This window comes from Lathyrus oleraceus, chromosome 5, assembly GCF_024323335.1.
Source record: "Lathyrus oleraceus cultivar Zhongwan6 chromosome 5, CAAS_Psat_ZW6_1.0, whole genome shotgun sequence".
In the NCBI taxonomy this organism is placed as follows: domain Eukaryota; kingdom Viridiplantae; phylum Streptophyta; class Magnoliopsida; order Fabales; family Fabaceae; genus Lathyrus; species Lathyrus oleraceus.
Genome location: NC_066583.1, coordinates 17,223,422 through 17,240,410, shown reverse-complemented (window position 1 = coordinate 17,240,410; position 16,989 = coordinate 17,223,422). Strand labels below are relative to the sequence as shown.

The 16,989-nt window shown below is 37.0% G+C and overlaps 1 protein-coding gene and 2 pseudogenes across 1 annotated transcript; all 3 read left to right on the top strand.

Moving 5' to 3' along the window:
- Positions 1 to 6,383: 6,383 nt before the first annotated feature.
- Positions 6,384 to 6,483, top strand: LOC127089178 (uncharacterized; annotated as a pseudogene).
- A 2,587-nt stretch (positions 6,484 to 9,070) lies between these two features.
- LOC127078481 (BURP domain-containing protein BNM2C-like) lies at positions 9,071 to 15,687 on the top strand (annotated as a pseudogene).
- Positions 15,688 to 16,182: 495 nt separating this feature from the next.
- Positions 16,183 to 16,929, top strand: LOC127078480 (BURP domain-containing protein BNM2C-like). Its single transcript, XM_051018936.1, has 2 exons — positions 16,183 to 16,530; positions 16,639 to 16,929. Exons 1-2 carry the CDS (start codon positions 16,183 to 16,185, stop codon positions 16,927 to 16,929), a joined length of 639 nt encoding a protein of 212 aa, XP_050874893.1.
- The last annotated feature ends 60 nt before the right edge of the window (positions 16,930 to 16,989 follow it).

Sequence of the window (16,989 nt, the reverse complement as noted above, 5' to 3'; positions counted from 1 at the left end):
AATTCAAATAACATTAATGAAAAATCTAGCCTAAAACTAAATAACTTAGAAAGAAAAATAACTAAATTCCATCTATCTTCGGATCTCTGGCCGGAGGAGCAAAAGAGTTAACATGATGCCGTAACATACGTAACTGACTTGCCGTGCTGCTCATGTATTCTAGGATTTCAAGTCTCAAGCTGTGGAAATCTTCCCTGAGGGCGTCTTGTTCTGACATCAAGGCTTCAATGACGGTTTTAATATCTGTTCCTGGCATATGATGTCGGAGATCAGGCATGGCTGATTCTTCGGTCAGGGCAGGCTGAGGGGGAAGATCAATATCATAGTAGCCGGAAGGTGTCTGAGGGTCAGATTCAGCAAGAGAGGTATGGTCAACATAGTGCTCATAGTCATCACAAATCTCATAATCCTGGATGGATTCAGTGGATCCAGCAGGAGTTGGGGTTTCATTCAGGTTATAGAGCCAGTTCCTTTGATTGTGAACACTAGTTCTAGGATCGGGCATGGTGAATAGGCAGAGAACCTGGTTATCAATAATAAGCTCGAACTCATCAGACCCTATGTTTGCTATAAACATAGTGTTGAAGAGGAAAGGTATACTCATAGTAGTAATGCCACAAAAAGGGCTAAGGTCAAGCATAGGCTGACGTAATCCGATAGCATTACCTATCATAGTGATCAAACCGCCTATTCTAATGGGTGCTCGCTCATCCTGGATAAGGTGGTCCAAATTAGCTAACATAAAAGTAGCACCGTTTACTGGACGGTTCTGGGAAGCACAAAATATGATGAAGAGTTCATCACGTGAAACTGAAGTACTATTTGGCTTCTTCCCAAATAAAGTGTGGGTCAGGATCTTATGGAAATAGCGAAAAGCCGGGTTATGTATGTTTCCAGAGAGAAACTCATGTTCCTCGGGCTCATCATTTCCAGTCAGCTTACCCCAAAAGTGCTCAAGCTCTCTATATTCAAAAAGTTCTTCCTGGCTTACAGTGAATGTATCAAAGGAGGTAGGAAAACCCAAAAGGTTGGTGAAGTCTCTAATATTAAATTGGTACTCCATATTGAACATTCTGAACTGGATAAAACCTCTGCTAATTCCTTTTCCATGGCTAGGTAGATAGATTAATGAACTAAGGAATTCTAGTGTGAGTCTCCGGTAGGTGGTGAAATGTCTCAGGATAGGGGAGGTCTCCCATCCTATCTGATTCAGCAAAAACAGGACACTCTGTCTCAGTCCAACGGCAGTCATAGCCCAATCATCAGCATATAAACTAGGTAGCATCTCTCTAGCGGCTAGTTCTTCAAACTTTCGTTTCTGAGCCATTCCTCTGAACTTGATACCCATACGATCAGAATGTCCCATCTGGTTAGTGTTAGCTAGAGAAAAGAAACATGAGTTTAAGTCAGGATTTGGCCAAATGCCGAAAGAAGAAAAGAATTATTATTATTATATATATATTTTTATTTTTTTTGAATAAATCAATAATGAATACTAAATAGAAATTAAAAGAAATAATTAAGAGAAAAATAGGGAATGATAATAATAATAGAATAATAAAATAACAAATTAATTTGTGGGTTGTCTCCCACTAAGCGCTTTGTTTAAATGTCGCAAGCTCGACAAAAAAAACTGTTAAATATAGTCTATGAGTCCTGGGGGCGTTTCGTCTAAGTGTAGAATCTGCGAATCCTCGTTGGTTTCCGCATAGTGATAATGTTTCAGACGTTGCCCGTTTACGGTGAACGGTTCTGTAGATTGTCCTTTTATTTCTACCGCTCCACTGGGAAAGATTTTAGTGATATGAAAAGGTCCTGACCATCTGGATCGTAGTTTTCCCGGGAATAACTTTAGTCTAGAGTTAAATAAAAGTACTGCGTCGCCTTGCTTGAAGATTTTCCTTGATATACGCTTGTCATGCCATTGTTTTGTTCTTTCTTTATAGATTTTGGCATTTTCATAGGCGTCTCTTCTGAGTTCCTCTAATTCGTTTATGTCAAGGATTCTCTTTTCACCGGCGGCTTTATAATTCAAATTTAAATTTCTAATAGCCCAATAGGCTTTATGTTCTAATTCTACCGGGAGGTGACAGGATTTTCCATAAATGAGCTTAAATGGGGTCGTCCCTATGGGAGTTTTATAAGCAGTTCGGTATGCCCATAAAGCTTCTGGTAATTTCAATGACCAATCTTTCCTTGAAGTGGCGACCGTTTTTTCTAGTATTTGCTTGATTTCTCTGTTAGATACTTCCACTTGTCCACTGGTTTGAGGGTGGTAAGGTGTTGCTATCCTATGTCTCACTCCATATTTAAGTAGTAGTTTTTCGAGTACCTTGGATATAAAGTGTGATCCACCATCACTGACTACTATTCTTGGGATGCCAAATCTCGGAAATATTATATTTTTAAAGAGTCTAGTTACTACTCGGGTGTCATTTGTTGGAGAAGCTATAGCTTCGATCCATTTTGATACGTAGTCAACTGCCACGAGTATGTATTTGTTACCGAAAGAGGATGGAAAGGGTCCCATGAAGTCTATCCCCCACACGTCAAAAATCTCTACTTCCAAAATACCTTTTTGTGGCATCTCGTCACGTCTAGATATGTTTCCCGTGCGTTGACATCTGTCACACTCCTTAATAGCCGCATGTACGTCCTTCCATATAGTTGGCCAATAAAAGCCAGCTTGTAGGATTTTAGAGCAGGTCTTGGATGTACTTGTGTGTCCGCCATAAGGCGCAGAGTGACAGTGTTGGATTATATTTTCTACCTCTTCTTCGGGTATACATCGACGGAAAATACCATCGGGGCCTCTTTTGAAAAGTAAGGGATCATCCCAGTAATAGTGTTTTATGTCGTGGAAGAATCGTTTCTTCTGCTGGTAAGATAAAGTAGGTGGAACTATTCCGGCAGCTAAATAATTGACTAGATCAGCGTACCATGGTATGACAGATATAGCTAAGGTGGTTTCTACTTGCATGTCGGAGTTGTTCTCTTCCAAAGTAGCTATGAGTTTATCATACGAGAAATCATCATTAATGGATGTTCTTTCTGGTTCAAGGTTCTCAAGTCTAGAGAGATGGTCTGCTACTACGTTTTCAGTTCCTTTCTTGTCCTTGATTTCTAAGTCGAATTCTTGCAGTAACAAGATCCATCTTAGGAGTCTAGGTTTAGCATCCTTTTTTGTTAAAAGGTACCTGATAGCAGCGTGATCAGTGTAAACTATTATTTTGGCTCCTACCAGGTAAGAACGAAATTTATCTAGCGCAAATACCACTGCTAGGAGTTCTTTCTCGGTTGTGGCATAATTCATCTGTGCTTCATCCAGGGTTCTGCTAGCGTAATATATAACGTGAAGCTTTTTATCCTTTCTTTGTCCTAAAACAGCACCTACAGCATAATCACTGGCGTCGCACATTATTTCGAATGGTTCAATCCAGTCTGGTGTCTGCATAATGGGTGCGGAGATCAATGCTTGTTTAAGAGTTTGAAATGCTTTTAAACAGTTATCGTCGAATATGAATTCAGCATCTTTCATCAACAGTCCGGTTAAGGGTTTAGTTATCTTAGAGAAGTCTTTGATGAATCGTCGGTAAAAACCGGCGTGTCCTAAAAAGCTTCGTACTTCTCTCACAGTTCTTGGGGGTTGAAGATTTTCGATTACCTCTATTTTGGCTTTGTCTACTTCAATTCCTCTGTTCGAGATGATGTGTCCTAAAACAATGCCTTCTTGTACCATAAAGTGGCACTTTTCCCAATTAAGTACTAAGTTTACTTTTACACATCGTTCCAGAACTCTTTCCAGGTTTTCAAGGCATTCTTCGAAACTTTGTCCGTATACAGAAAAGTCATCCATAAATACTTCCATGATGTTTTCGAGAAAGTCGGCGAATATTGCCATCATGCATCTTTGAAAAGTTGCAGGGGCATTACACAGACCAAACGGCATTCGTCTATAAGCGAAGGTACCAAAAGGGCATGTGAATGTTGTCTTTTCTTGGTCATCAGGGTGAATTGGTATTTGAAAGAAGCCTGAATAACCGTCTAAATAACAGAAATGTGAATGTTTAGCTAATCGTTCTAACATCTGGTCAATGAATGGTAAAGGGAAATGATCTTTTCGGGTTGCTTTGTTTAGTTTCCTATAATCAATGCACATTCTCCATCCCGATTCGATTCGTTTAGTTATAGTTTCTCCTTTTTCGTTTTCAATAACGGTTATGCCTCCTTTCTTTGGTACAACGTGTACAGGACTAACCCATTTGCTATCAGATATAGGATATATAATACCTGCTTCTAATAACTTGGTTATTTCTTTCTTTACTACCTCACTTAGGATCGGATTTAGTCTTCTCTGGTGTTCCCTAGAGGTTTTACAGTTTTCTTCTAACATGATGCGGTGCATACAAATAGAAGGGCTTATTCCTTTGAGATCGGTGATGTGGTATCCTAGTGCGGTTGGATATTTTCTTAAGATATGTAGGAGTTTTTCTGTTTCGAGTCTTCCTAGATCTGCATTAACTATCACAGGCCGTTCAAGTTCTAAGTCTAGGAATTCATATCTCAGATTTTTGGGAAGTGTTTTCAAATCAGGGGTTGGTTTGTTAAGACACTGCGTAGGATCCGGTGTTATTGCTAGGCATTGTTTAGATTTGTCCTCTAAAAGATAGTCTGATGATTTGTCTTCTCCTGACTCTGCTTCTTTTATGCATTCATCTATGATATCCATGAAGTAACATGTATCTTCTATTGCAGGTGCTTTCAAGAATTGGGAAAGAATGAATTCAATTTTCTCTTCACCTACTTCGAAGGTGAGTCGTCCTCGTTTTACGTCTATGATTGCACCGGCAGTTGCTAAGAATGGTCTTCCTAGTATAATAGGTGTCGTATCATCTTCTCTAATGTCCATAATTGTGAAGTCAGTGGGAATGTAAAACTGACCTATGCGTACGGGAACGTTTTCAAGGATTCCTACAGGATATTTGATGGAACGATCTGCTAATTGCACAGACATTTTGGTCGGTCTTAGTTCTCCCATTTCCAGTTTCTTACATATGGATAAAGGCATAACGCTAATTCCGGCTCCTAAATCGCATAAGGCTTTGTCGATGACAAATTTTCCTATGTGACAGGGTATAGAGAAACTACCCGGATCCTTGAGTTTAGGGGGCATGTTTTGGATTATAGCGCTACATTCGGTAGGGAGTGTAATGGTTTCGCTATCCTCAAGTTTCCTCTTATTGGAAAGAATTTCTTTTAAGAATTTAGCATATGAGGGCATCCGCGTGATAGCTTCGGTAAACGGAATTGTAACGTTTAATTGTTTAAGGAGATCAACAAATTTTCTAAATTGGCCTACATCTTTGGTTTTAACAAGCCTTTGAGGGTAAGGTATAGGTGGTTTGTAAGGTGGTGGAGGTACATAAGGTTCCTTCTTTTCTAGGGTTTCCTTATTACTCTCTTCCTTTTCCTTAGGTTCACTTTCCTCAGTAGATTTCTTAGGGTTTTGGTTTTCTATCCTTGGGTCAGACGGTCCTTCCACTTCCGTTCCACTTCTCAATATAATTGCATGAGCTTGGCTTCTTGGATTGGGTTGGGGCTGTCCAGGGAATGTACCAGTTGGTGCAGCAGTAGGTGCTTGTTGTTGAGCTACTTGAGATATTTGCGTTTCTAGCATTTTGTTATGGGTAGCCAGGGCATCTACTTTGCTTGCTAGTTGTTTAAGCTGTTCGCCAGTGTGTATGTTCTGGTTTAAGAAATCTTTATTGGTTTGTTGTTGGGAAGCTATAAAGTTTTCCATCATGATTTCCAAGTTGGATTTTCTAGGGGTATTATTGTTAGGATTCGGTTTCTGATATCCTGGAGATATAGATGGGGCTTGATTTGGAGACTGTCCAGGTGCGTATAAAGCATTGTTACTCTTATATGAGAAGTTTGGATGGTTCTTCCAATTTGGGTTATAGGTATTCGAATAGGGGCTTCCTTGAGCATAGTTTACTTGCTCTGTTTGGATTCCAGTCAAGAGTTGACATTCCGCAGGAGTGTGGCCTTGGATTCCACAGACCTCGCAATTCTGAGTTATAGCAACCACGGCTGCTGGAGGCGATACGTTTAAACTTTCAATCTTCTGGACCAAAGCATCCACTTTTGCATTGACGTGATCAAGGTTACTTATCTCGTACATGCCAGTTTTCGGTTGAGGTTTTTCCACATTCGTTCGTTCGGTTCCCCACTGATAGTGGTTTTGGGCCATGCTCTCGATAAGCTGGTAAGCATCAGCGTAAGGTTTGTTCATTAGTGCACCACCTGCAGCGGCGTCTATTGTTAACCTTGTATTGTATAAGAGACCATTATAAAATGTGTGAATTACTAACCAGTCTTCCAAACCATGGTGTGGGCAAAGTCTCATCATGTCTTTGTATCTTTCCCATGCTTCGAAAAGAGACTCGTTGTCTTTCTGTTTAAATCCGTTTATCTGGGCTCTTAACATAGCTGTTTTGCTTGGCGGAAAATATCGGGCAAGAAAAACTTTCTTCAACTCGTTCCATGTGGTGACTGAGTTTGAAGGAAGAGATTGAAGCCATCTTCTAGCGCTATCTCTTAATGAGAAAGGAAAAAGACGAAGTCGAATTGCCTCTGAAGTGACACCATTAGCTTTAACAGTATCAGCGTATTGAACAAATACGGATAAATGAAGGTTTGGATCTTCGGTAAGATTTCCAGAGAATTGGTTCTGTTGCACAGCCTGCAACAACGAAGGTTTAAGTTCAAAGTTGTTTGCTTCGATTGCGGGCGGAGCAATACTTGAATGCGGTTCATCTTGCGATGGAGCGGCGTAATCTCTAAGAGCACGAGCTGGTTCTGCCATCTCGGTTAAAGAAGGAAAAATGTTTTTGAAATCTGGAAGGTTTATAGGAGGGAGATTGTTTTCAGCACGATATTCCCGAATTCGTCGTAAGACTCGGAGATATAGTTCGATATCGTTGATTCGTAAATAGAGCGGTTCGCCTTGAGAGCGAGTGCGTGGCATACAAATCAACGAAAGAAAGAAAATAGAAGAAAAAAGAAACCTTAGTCTCTACAGCGTAACGGAAGAGTTACGATATCGATTGAATAAAAGTCCCCGACAACGGCGCCAAAAACTTGATCGCTCGACTGGGTGAGTCGAGAATGGGATACAAACTGCAAGTGCACAGTTCTATCGCGTAATTTTAAAAGATATCGATCCCACAGGGACTTATGAATCGATATACCGTTATCTAAGGTTACTACGTAAATCTAAGGTGAAAATGTTTGATTGTTTGGGGAAAAGCTAAGATCTAAACTAATATCTAGATTAAATATCAATAAAACGGATATCGGTATGTAGTTCGTCAAAACTAGGGAATCAAGTCTTTGTCGGTTTCTTGGTTTTAAAATGAATCGTTTCGGTTAACTTTATTGGTTAAAGGTTCTATCTCAAACTCTCGCTCTGTTGAATAAACCATGATTTTATATTAATGTTGCTGTCACTTATAATTAAGTCAAAAACCATATTTTGAAAACAATAAAGTTGCAGAAACTCTTTTTAAGAAAATACTGACCGTTTTAAACACCCTTATCTCAAACTCTCGCTCTGTTGACTTAGGTTATATAATTAAATCCAAATGCTTAACTCTCGTCCTCACATTCAATCTTTAAAAATACTTTTTGGAAAAGGTCAGAATTTAATTAACTCTAAAATTTGCTCTCGCCCTGATCTAGAATTAATGCCTAACTTACACTGTCCAGTTAAAATCTCAAACTCTCGCTCTATTGATTTTAACTTCTTTATGTCTTTTACTTTTGTAAAAAATCTTGTTATTAAACCTGTAAGTTGAAACCGTAAAAAGATTGATTTTGATTTTAAGTTTAAATAGACCGACTCAGTCTTGATCCCTTATTCTGCTTACTTTACATACCGATACCTAGGCAAATTAGCCAGACATGCTAAATAAATAAGAATTTATATCATGCATAAACAGACTCATTCCAGGCAGGCAATATGAATAAACAATAGAATAAAACATTAAAAATTAAATAACAATTAAAGAACCTGAATGCGTAATACAATGGTCTTGAACACTCCACCACAAGCCGGTAGGATTTGTTCTTGGATTCTTCAATTAGACAGTAAATTAAATCAAGGAAATAAAACTGGAATATAACGTAAGGTTAAATCCGGTATAAAGTTGCACAATAGTTTCCGGTGTAGAAACTATTATGCGAAAAATATCTAAAAGCTAAAACTGGAAAGGTAAATTTGCAAGGGAAAAAGAATGTAAATCTTGCAAAAGAAATAAATAAAATAAACAATGCTAAGTTGCTGGAAAGGAAGAAAAATAAGCATAGGCGTGAAAAGAAAATTTGGCAGAGCTTCGGCAAACTGAGCGTGCAAAAACTGAGACTTTTTTAGGTTTGTGAGATGGCTATTTATAATAGCCTTGGTAACTGCCTTCCGTTTCCCACGAGTCTTCAGCATGGCTAAATACACGGCGTGGGCATAGGACACGGACTCTCTCAACGTTCTTCTTCAATTCTTCTGAGAGCGTGACTTGCGCCAAAAAGCTAGTGGAATGGTGTGACGCTCGTCACACCATGTGTGACGCTCGTCACAGGGATGCTTCTAGTGTGACGCTCGTCACAACCCTTGTGACGCCCGTCACAGGCACAACGTGCGCTTTCTTTTGGGCTGGGCTTGGTCTTTGATATTTGTTTCCTTTTTACTCCTTTCTACACCTCCTTTTCTTCCCTTTTTCACTTTTGCTTCAAAATGGGTACCTGATGTAAATAGAAAAGAAATACTGCATAATATCTGATAAAATGGGATAAATTAAAGTAAATGATAATATAATCTAATTGAATTAAGTCTTCAAATGTGATATAATTTCATGTTATCAATGGTTGGTTGAAAGACTCACATGCAGAGAACTACATGAAAAATGGACAACACTTAAAAGAATCAAACGGAAAACTATCTTCAAAATTTTATCATACAGAAGCATTCAAGGTATATTTTTTCAGTCCAGATCATCTTTATGTAGGTAATGTAATGACCTTGCCATTTCCTATTAGAGAATACTCCTCGTTCTTGCCAAGAAAAGTAGCTGACGACACTCCTTTCTCCAAATCACAAAGTCCAAGCCTTCTTCAACTATTCTCACTCACAAAAGATTCTCCTTAAGGTGAAGACATGATAGACATAACTAATCAATGTGAGTTTGAACCAAATAAAGGGGAGACCAAGGCATGTCCTACTTCTTTAGATTCCATGCTTGAATTTGTTCATAGTGTTATTGGTGCTGAGACTAATTATAGCATTCACTCGACTAGCTATCCCACAACATCAGGTGCACGCTTGCAGAACTACACTGTTTTGGATATCTCAAAGGATATCTATGCTCCTAAATGGGTAGCATGTCACCCTAGGCCTTACCCATACGCTCTTTACTATTGCCACTACCTAGACACAGGAAGTAAGATCTTCAAAGTTCTTCTAAAGGGTGAATATGGAGACATAATGGATGCTTTGAGAATTTTCCACCTAGACATATCTGACATGAATCCTAACCATTTGAACTACTTGGAATGAAGCCTGGGGAAGCTCCATTGTGCCATTTCTTCCCTGTTAAGCACGTCTTATGGGTGTCAAGCCCACCGCCTGCCACCAAATGAATAAAAGGAAACTAGTTCATATTGATTAGTGGATGTCTGTCCCAAAACTTTTCAAGTTGTTCCTATGCTTTTAATTTATGTAATTTTTGTGTACTGTAAGGTTTTGTTTGTGCACTAAGTAAGGTCTTGTTTCTAGGAACTAGGTGATGGTGTTTTAAAATAAATCTCAATTTAATATGTTAAAGATTGAGTTGGCGTCAGTTTAGTCCTTCAAACTTAGGTAGTTTGTTAGACCTCTTAGTAAGGAGTTTAGAACAATTATCCTTGTGTTACTATGTGTGTTATCCTCTATATTGTAATTTTGTTTGTATTAATGAATATGAGAAATTGTCTTAATTCTATTATGTAAAGAACCAATATCTATCGCTTTTCAATCATGAAAAACTGAGTAAAATAATAGGTTCAATAAAAACAAAGATTATGGAAAGACCATGTATATATCATATTGAATTGAATTAAATTGAAGCTTGCTTAATTGATATACTTATTTGAATAATCAATCTAGTTACATATTGTAGTTTTTCTGTCATAATGTGATTAAAATGAGAGTCCAAATGTTCAAATATATAAATGAAGCTCTAATGTGAAGAGTTTCAAGGACTTTATACTTGGTAGGTTGAATGAGAATCAAACTCAAATAATTCAAAAAAAACCAAACCAATAAATTAGCAAAATTTAACCAAATCTAAAGATAGCACACAGTGTTGGTGCATATTCCAATCAGAATATATTGAGAAATGGAAGAGAAAGAATTATTTTTTGATAGATTGAAAGAAACATATATGAACAAAGAGTACTAAACAATGATACTTTTGGAAAGCAGCCACCTAAACGAGCTCTGAGGAATAGACCTTAACACACTAAAAAGAAGCATGCATAACTATCACACAACTAAGATGATTATCACTAATATGAATACTATGTATCATTTGCCTCTATGGCGCACCTATAGAAAACGAAATTCAAAATTCTATAGATCTTTATTCACCTTATTATGCCCACATCTTACATGGAACAAAAACACCAAAAAGAATAAAAGGAAAATGGGTAAATCTTAGAATAATGGCACATATGTATTAACAAAAGGGTGTGTCTATACAAATCCATCTTTAATTATATTAATTAGAACTCTAGTATAGTCATTTTGTGGACTACATAACAGTAAAACACCAAACATCACTAACAGAAAACTGTGTGTTGTGTCATGCACATTACACATAAGTTAGATACTTTAAAATACAACTACTTATTATGTAGAAAATAACTAAATTGGAAAAGGTCGTAGTGCCATTTCGGAATTTATAAATATAAATGCAAGACATATTAAAAACATTAAGTTAAAAAAATGATACTAAGCATAATCTTCAAAAAACCTGGCATCAAAAGGGGTTGAGGAGTGCGGAAGAGTTGAACTAGAAGAACCGACTCCAGTGCCATACTATAATTCAATCACAAGCCAACGAACCACCTTACTCATTTATTCCAAGCGAACCACACTGATAGGTGGAAGACTAGTCATGGTAGCTTCATCTATTAAACACTCTGATCCAATCATTTGCTTCACAGACTCTAGACACTCCTCGGCTTGATCACATGCTACTCTAAATAATTCCCACTTTTGCTTAAAGATTTCAATAACGGTATCGATTGCTGCTATTTTGTTTTGGGTTGCACTTTCTTTGTATGATCATGCATTATGTGTTTTATCCATCTCCTTCCCTTTGATTTAGCTTGTTCAAATCTCATTTGATCAACTAGATCCTTTGACTTTGCACATATTCCCTTTTCTTTGCCAAGTGACCATAAGTCTCTTACTCACTTGATGGGACTTATCTGTATTACCTTGATGCTCAAGCTTTCCAACAAGTACAAGACCTCAAACTCAATTCAAGGCATCAACCATCTGCCTCATCCCCACAGATCATCCCTGAGAAACTATTTCGATAACTTGTCAGACATTAACAAGGATTGCATTCCATGATCCTTAAGAAATAGAGAAGGAGTGAGAGGGAGTATTCATATCCTCATTCTGAATATTTTGGGTACATGACGAATGACTCAGTTGATCAGAGTATTTACCTCTATTCATAGACTTTAGTATAATTCCAGTCAATTTACTATCAAGTCTGCAGCTAGCCATGTGGCTCTCATTTCAAGTTCCTTGTGGTTTAAACACCATCTCAATTTCCTTTGGTATAAACACCACATTTTGGTTTAAACACCACTTTTTCTTCTTTTTCGGTTTAAACACCGGCCTTTGCTTTAAAAACCACCTTTTGCTTCTTTTCCGATTTAAACACCACTCTTTTGGTTTAAACACCACTTTTGCTTCTTTTCCGGTTTAAACATCACTTCTTTGGTTTAAACACCACCATTTTTTCTTAATCTTTGGTTTAAACACCACCCTTTTGATTTAAACACCATTCTTGCTTCTTTTTCGATTTAAACACCGACTTTTGGTTTAAATACCACTTCTTTGGTTTAAACACCACCCATTTTTCTTAACCTTTGGTTTAAACACCCCAATCATTTTCCTTTGGTTTAAACATCGCTTCAGTCAGTTTGTATCCTTTTCCTATTTAAACACCACCCACGGTCATGAGGATACAAATCCTTGGCGAGCACTCTTCTTGCTTTTCCCCCATTTCTTTCTCTGGTTCCATAAACTAGAAGGCTTTTACTTTCTCATTGCACTATGAGAATACGTAGGCATGAGGTCCCCAATCCTCCTCGAGCACTCTTTTTCTAACCCATTTTCTGTTTTGTAGGTACACGAAGATAGTAACACCCATTCAAGCAAGAGCAATCAAAACGGTTCCCATGGAGTATCATGGATATGAGGGATGCTAATACTTTTCCCTTGCATAATCGCTTCCTTACCTGTTTCTCTTTTCCCTTGGATTTTATCGATGATTTCCTTTCCCTCTTTTGGGATAAATAAAGTTCGGTGGCGACTCTGTTGTATCTTTGAGCGGGTGATGCGTTCGGGTATATTTCCGCTAGCTTCAAATGTGAAAGTGAAAGAGTACATCATCCTCAAAAATTGTGTTTTGGCCGAATAAAAATGCAAAAATGATCAAAGTCAGGTATCTCATGGTAGACGCCCCATCCTCATATAGTATAATCTTAGGATGACCCGTTTTCAACCTCTTAGGTGGATCGTATTCTCAACCTTATGTATATGTATGAAGTATCCATTACCTGACGGGCAAGTTAGAGTAGTCTAGGGTAACTAAGATACCGTCGAAAAATGTTATCAAGATAGCTTAAAAGCAAAAAGGTGACAATAGACGTTGTTAGTTTGCTACAACCAGACATACAAGGAGTAAACTTTGTGAATATGGACCTTAAAGTAGAACCCGGAAAGGAAAACTGGACGCCTACTAAAGATCCAAAGGAGATCCACATTAGGCCCAAAGATTTCCACGCCCCCAAGTAAGATATCCCCAACACGAGCTAAAGAAGAAGATTTGGTCACCCTACTCGAGAAGAGCATGGATTTGTCAAAAAATGACGTCGAATAACATTCTGAGTTCTTGGAGATCAATGGAATGAGACATTATTTTAACTAGTTACTTTTTATGTTTTTTGTTGATTAAGGCGAAGTCGTTAAGCCCGTCATTTGTATGAATTTTCCCAAGGATGTGGTTTGATTTAAATAATAGGGTATGCTTCTTTTCCTCTGCAAAGACATGGATTTTTAATGAGGAGTCACACCTACAAGTTAGACCTTCATTTGAAGGATCCTTGTCGCCTTATTAGGTGATTTATAGGTTGTTCATTGAATGCTTCAATGTGTTTCAATGGTAGACATGGAAGAACGATGAAGACGAAAGAAAAGGAATGGAATGTTAGGTTTTTTTTTTCGTGAACTGAGGAATCACTCTCTCTCAGCTCTTTAAATGTTTTGTTTTAACATTAAGGGCGTTTATGTAATCTTACGCACCATAATACACATATGAAAATTAACTTTAATGAGAAAAATAGTATCACATCAATTTTTTTGATGAGTTAGCCTGATGAAGATAAAAAGTGAGAGAATCTTCTAATGATCAGAGAACTCATCAAACTATTTTTTACAATGGGATTTTAAAAAAATGACTCATATATCAGGGGACAAAATAGGTAGATTTAAAGTGGTTCGATTTTGAAGGGGGTAGATTTAATCTTACATTATTAGTTAGAGATATGACAAGAGGGATTATGTTTCCTTAACTTTTTTTTAATCTCTACCAATCATAGTCATATGTTTCATCTATGTTTGTTTAATAGTGTATTATTTCAAACATTTGTTTTTCATACGACTTATGTTCAAACATCATTTTTCTAAGGTTAGACTCTTTCCGATTTAAAAAAGATAGTTAATAGTCGATGAATTAATTTATTGCATATGATTGATAAAGTAGCAATTTAAATTTATAAAATTAATGTAACTTAAAAATATGAAATGATATTTTAATTTATTTTATATATTTCAGTTAAAAATACAATAATAGAATTGAAAAAAAAACAGATAAATTATATACTAAATGAAATAACTTACTAAAATAAGTTATAAATGGATAAAAATAAGTTGTAAACGTATGCTAGAATTACGGTTACCAAACATAATTTTTAAAGATGTGAACATATAAATTTACCAAACAATGTCTTAATGTCATGGTTATTTGTACTTTTTCTTCTTACTTAATTGCTTATAAATAACTCAGCTCACTTCCACTTTAATGCATATTCTACGGCAAACAGTTTTCTCACAAAAACATGACATAAAAAAATAGCACATAGAGTTGTTTTTGTCTCTGCTCCCTTTGCTCCCCTTTCTCCCACTCTAGTTGATTGTGAGTTACTAACTTTGTAACTTTGTATGGATGCTTTTCTCTTTTACACTTACATTTTTCATCATTTACTTATCATAATAATTGATCATTTTCATCTTTATTTGCAATTGTGCATGCATGTTAAACTAAACAAAATTTAACATGTTCATACTCTATCATTTTCATCTTTATTTGTAATTGTACATGCATGTAGAATTTAATAAATACGTCTAAGATCCATCTCCTTAGTTACTTTTCATGCATATAACACACTCAGAATCCACGATTTAACAAAATTAGGTTTTGTTTTTGCTGTAATGAAATTAAAAATATTTTACTTCCTATTTTTTATATATTTCAAATTAGGTATCTATCTGCTATGTAGACATAATAAATATTTCCTGATATGTATCAATAATGAACATTTCTTCCACTTTATAGTAGAATGTGTCTCATAACACACTTGTGATTTTTGAATCATATATACCATCCAAAACATATAGTTAATTTTTCACTCATTATTATCCTTTTATTCAATGGTATTGTAGATGGCCATGGAAGCTTTGCAAGAGATATGAACCAAGTTGATCAACCTTATCTTGATGGCTGACTAAAAAACACTCCACTAAAGAACCAAAAATTCTCCCCTGACTCCAACCAAGTTTACCTTGATGGATGGTTGAAAGATACTAGAGGCGATAAAGAAAAAGTCAACCCTGACTCCAACCAAGTTTATCTTAATGGATGGTTGAAAGATACCCAAGATGAGAATGCAAAAGTAAACGCTAACTCGAACCAAGTTTACCTCGATGGATGGTTGAAAGATACCAGAGTCGAGAAAGCAAAATCCAACCTTGACTCCAACCAAGTTTACCTTGATGGATGATTGAAAGATACCAAAGCTGAGAAAGCCAAAGCCAACCCTAACTCCAATCAGGTTTACCTTGATGAATGGTTGAAAGATACTCGAGTCGAGAAAGAGAAATCCACCCCTGACTCCAACCAAGTATACCTTGATGGATGGTTGAAAGATACTTCAGCCGAGAAAGCAAAACCCAACCATGACTCCAACCAAGTTTACCTTGATGGATGGTTAAAATATATCCGATATGAGAAAGCAAAAACCAACCCTAACTCCAACCAAGTTTACCTTGATGGATGGTTGAAAGATATCTGAGCTGAAAAAGTTAAATCCACCCTTGACTCCAACCAGGTCTACCTTGATGGATGGTTAAAAGATACGCGAGGTGAGAAAGAAAATGCCACCTCTGACTCCAACCAAGTTTACCTTGATGGATGATTGAAAGATACTCAGGATGAGAAAGAAAAATCCAAGACTCACTCCAACAAAATTTACCTTGATGGATGGTTGAAATATATTCAATCTGAGTAAGCAAAAGCCAACCCTGACTCTAACCAAGTTTACCTTGATGGATGGTTGAAAGATACACAAGCTGAGAAAGCAAAAGTTACCCCTAAGTCCAACCAAGTTTACCTTGACGGATGGTTGAAAGATACCCGAGTTGAGAAACAAAATTCCTCCCCTAACTCTAACCAAGTTTACCTTGATGGCTGGTTGAAAGATAGCCATGTTGAGAATGCAAAATCTAACCTGAATTTAAAGTAAGCTTACCTTGATGGTTGGTTGAAAGTCTCACATGCAGAGAACGATATGAAAGTTAGACAAGATTTGGCGAAATCAAATGGAAAGCTATCTTCGAAAGTTGACCATACAGAAGCATTCAAGGTAGCTTTTTTCAGTCTAGGTGTTCTTTATGCAGGGAGTATAATGACCATGCAATTTCTTATAAGAGAATATGCTCATTTCTGGCCAAGAAAAGTTGCAAATGACATTCATTTTTCCAAATCACAAATTCCGAGCCTTCTTCAACTATTCTCCCTCACAAAAGATTTTCCTCAAGGTGAAGACATGATAGACATGATTAATCAATGTGAGTTTAAACCTACTAAAGGGGATACCGAGGCTTGTCCTACTTCTTTAGAGTCCATGCTTGAATTTGTTCATAATATTATTGGTGCAGAGACTAATTATAACATTTACTCGACTAGTTATCCCACATCATGAGGTGCACATTTATAGCACTAAACTGTTTTGGATATCTCAAAGGATATTTATTCTCCTAAATGGGTAGCATGTCACCCTAGGCCTTACCCATACACTCTTTACTATTGCCACTACATTTACATAGGGAGTAAGATATTTAAAGTTCTTCTGAATGGTGAATATGGAGATATAATGGATGCTTTGGGAATTTACCACCTAGAGACATCTGACATGAATCCTAACCATTTTATATTTGAACTACTTGGAATGAAGTATGGGGAAGCTCAATTGTCCCATTTCTTCCCTTTTAAGCCTATCTTATGGGTGCCACGCCCACCACATGCCACCGAATGAATAAAAGGAAACTAGTTCACATCCGTTAGTCGGTGTTTGTCCTAAAACTTTTCATATTGT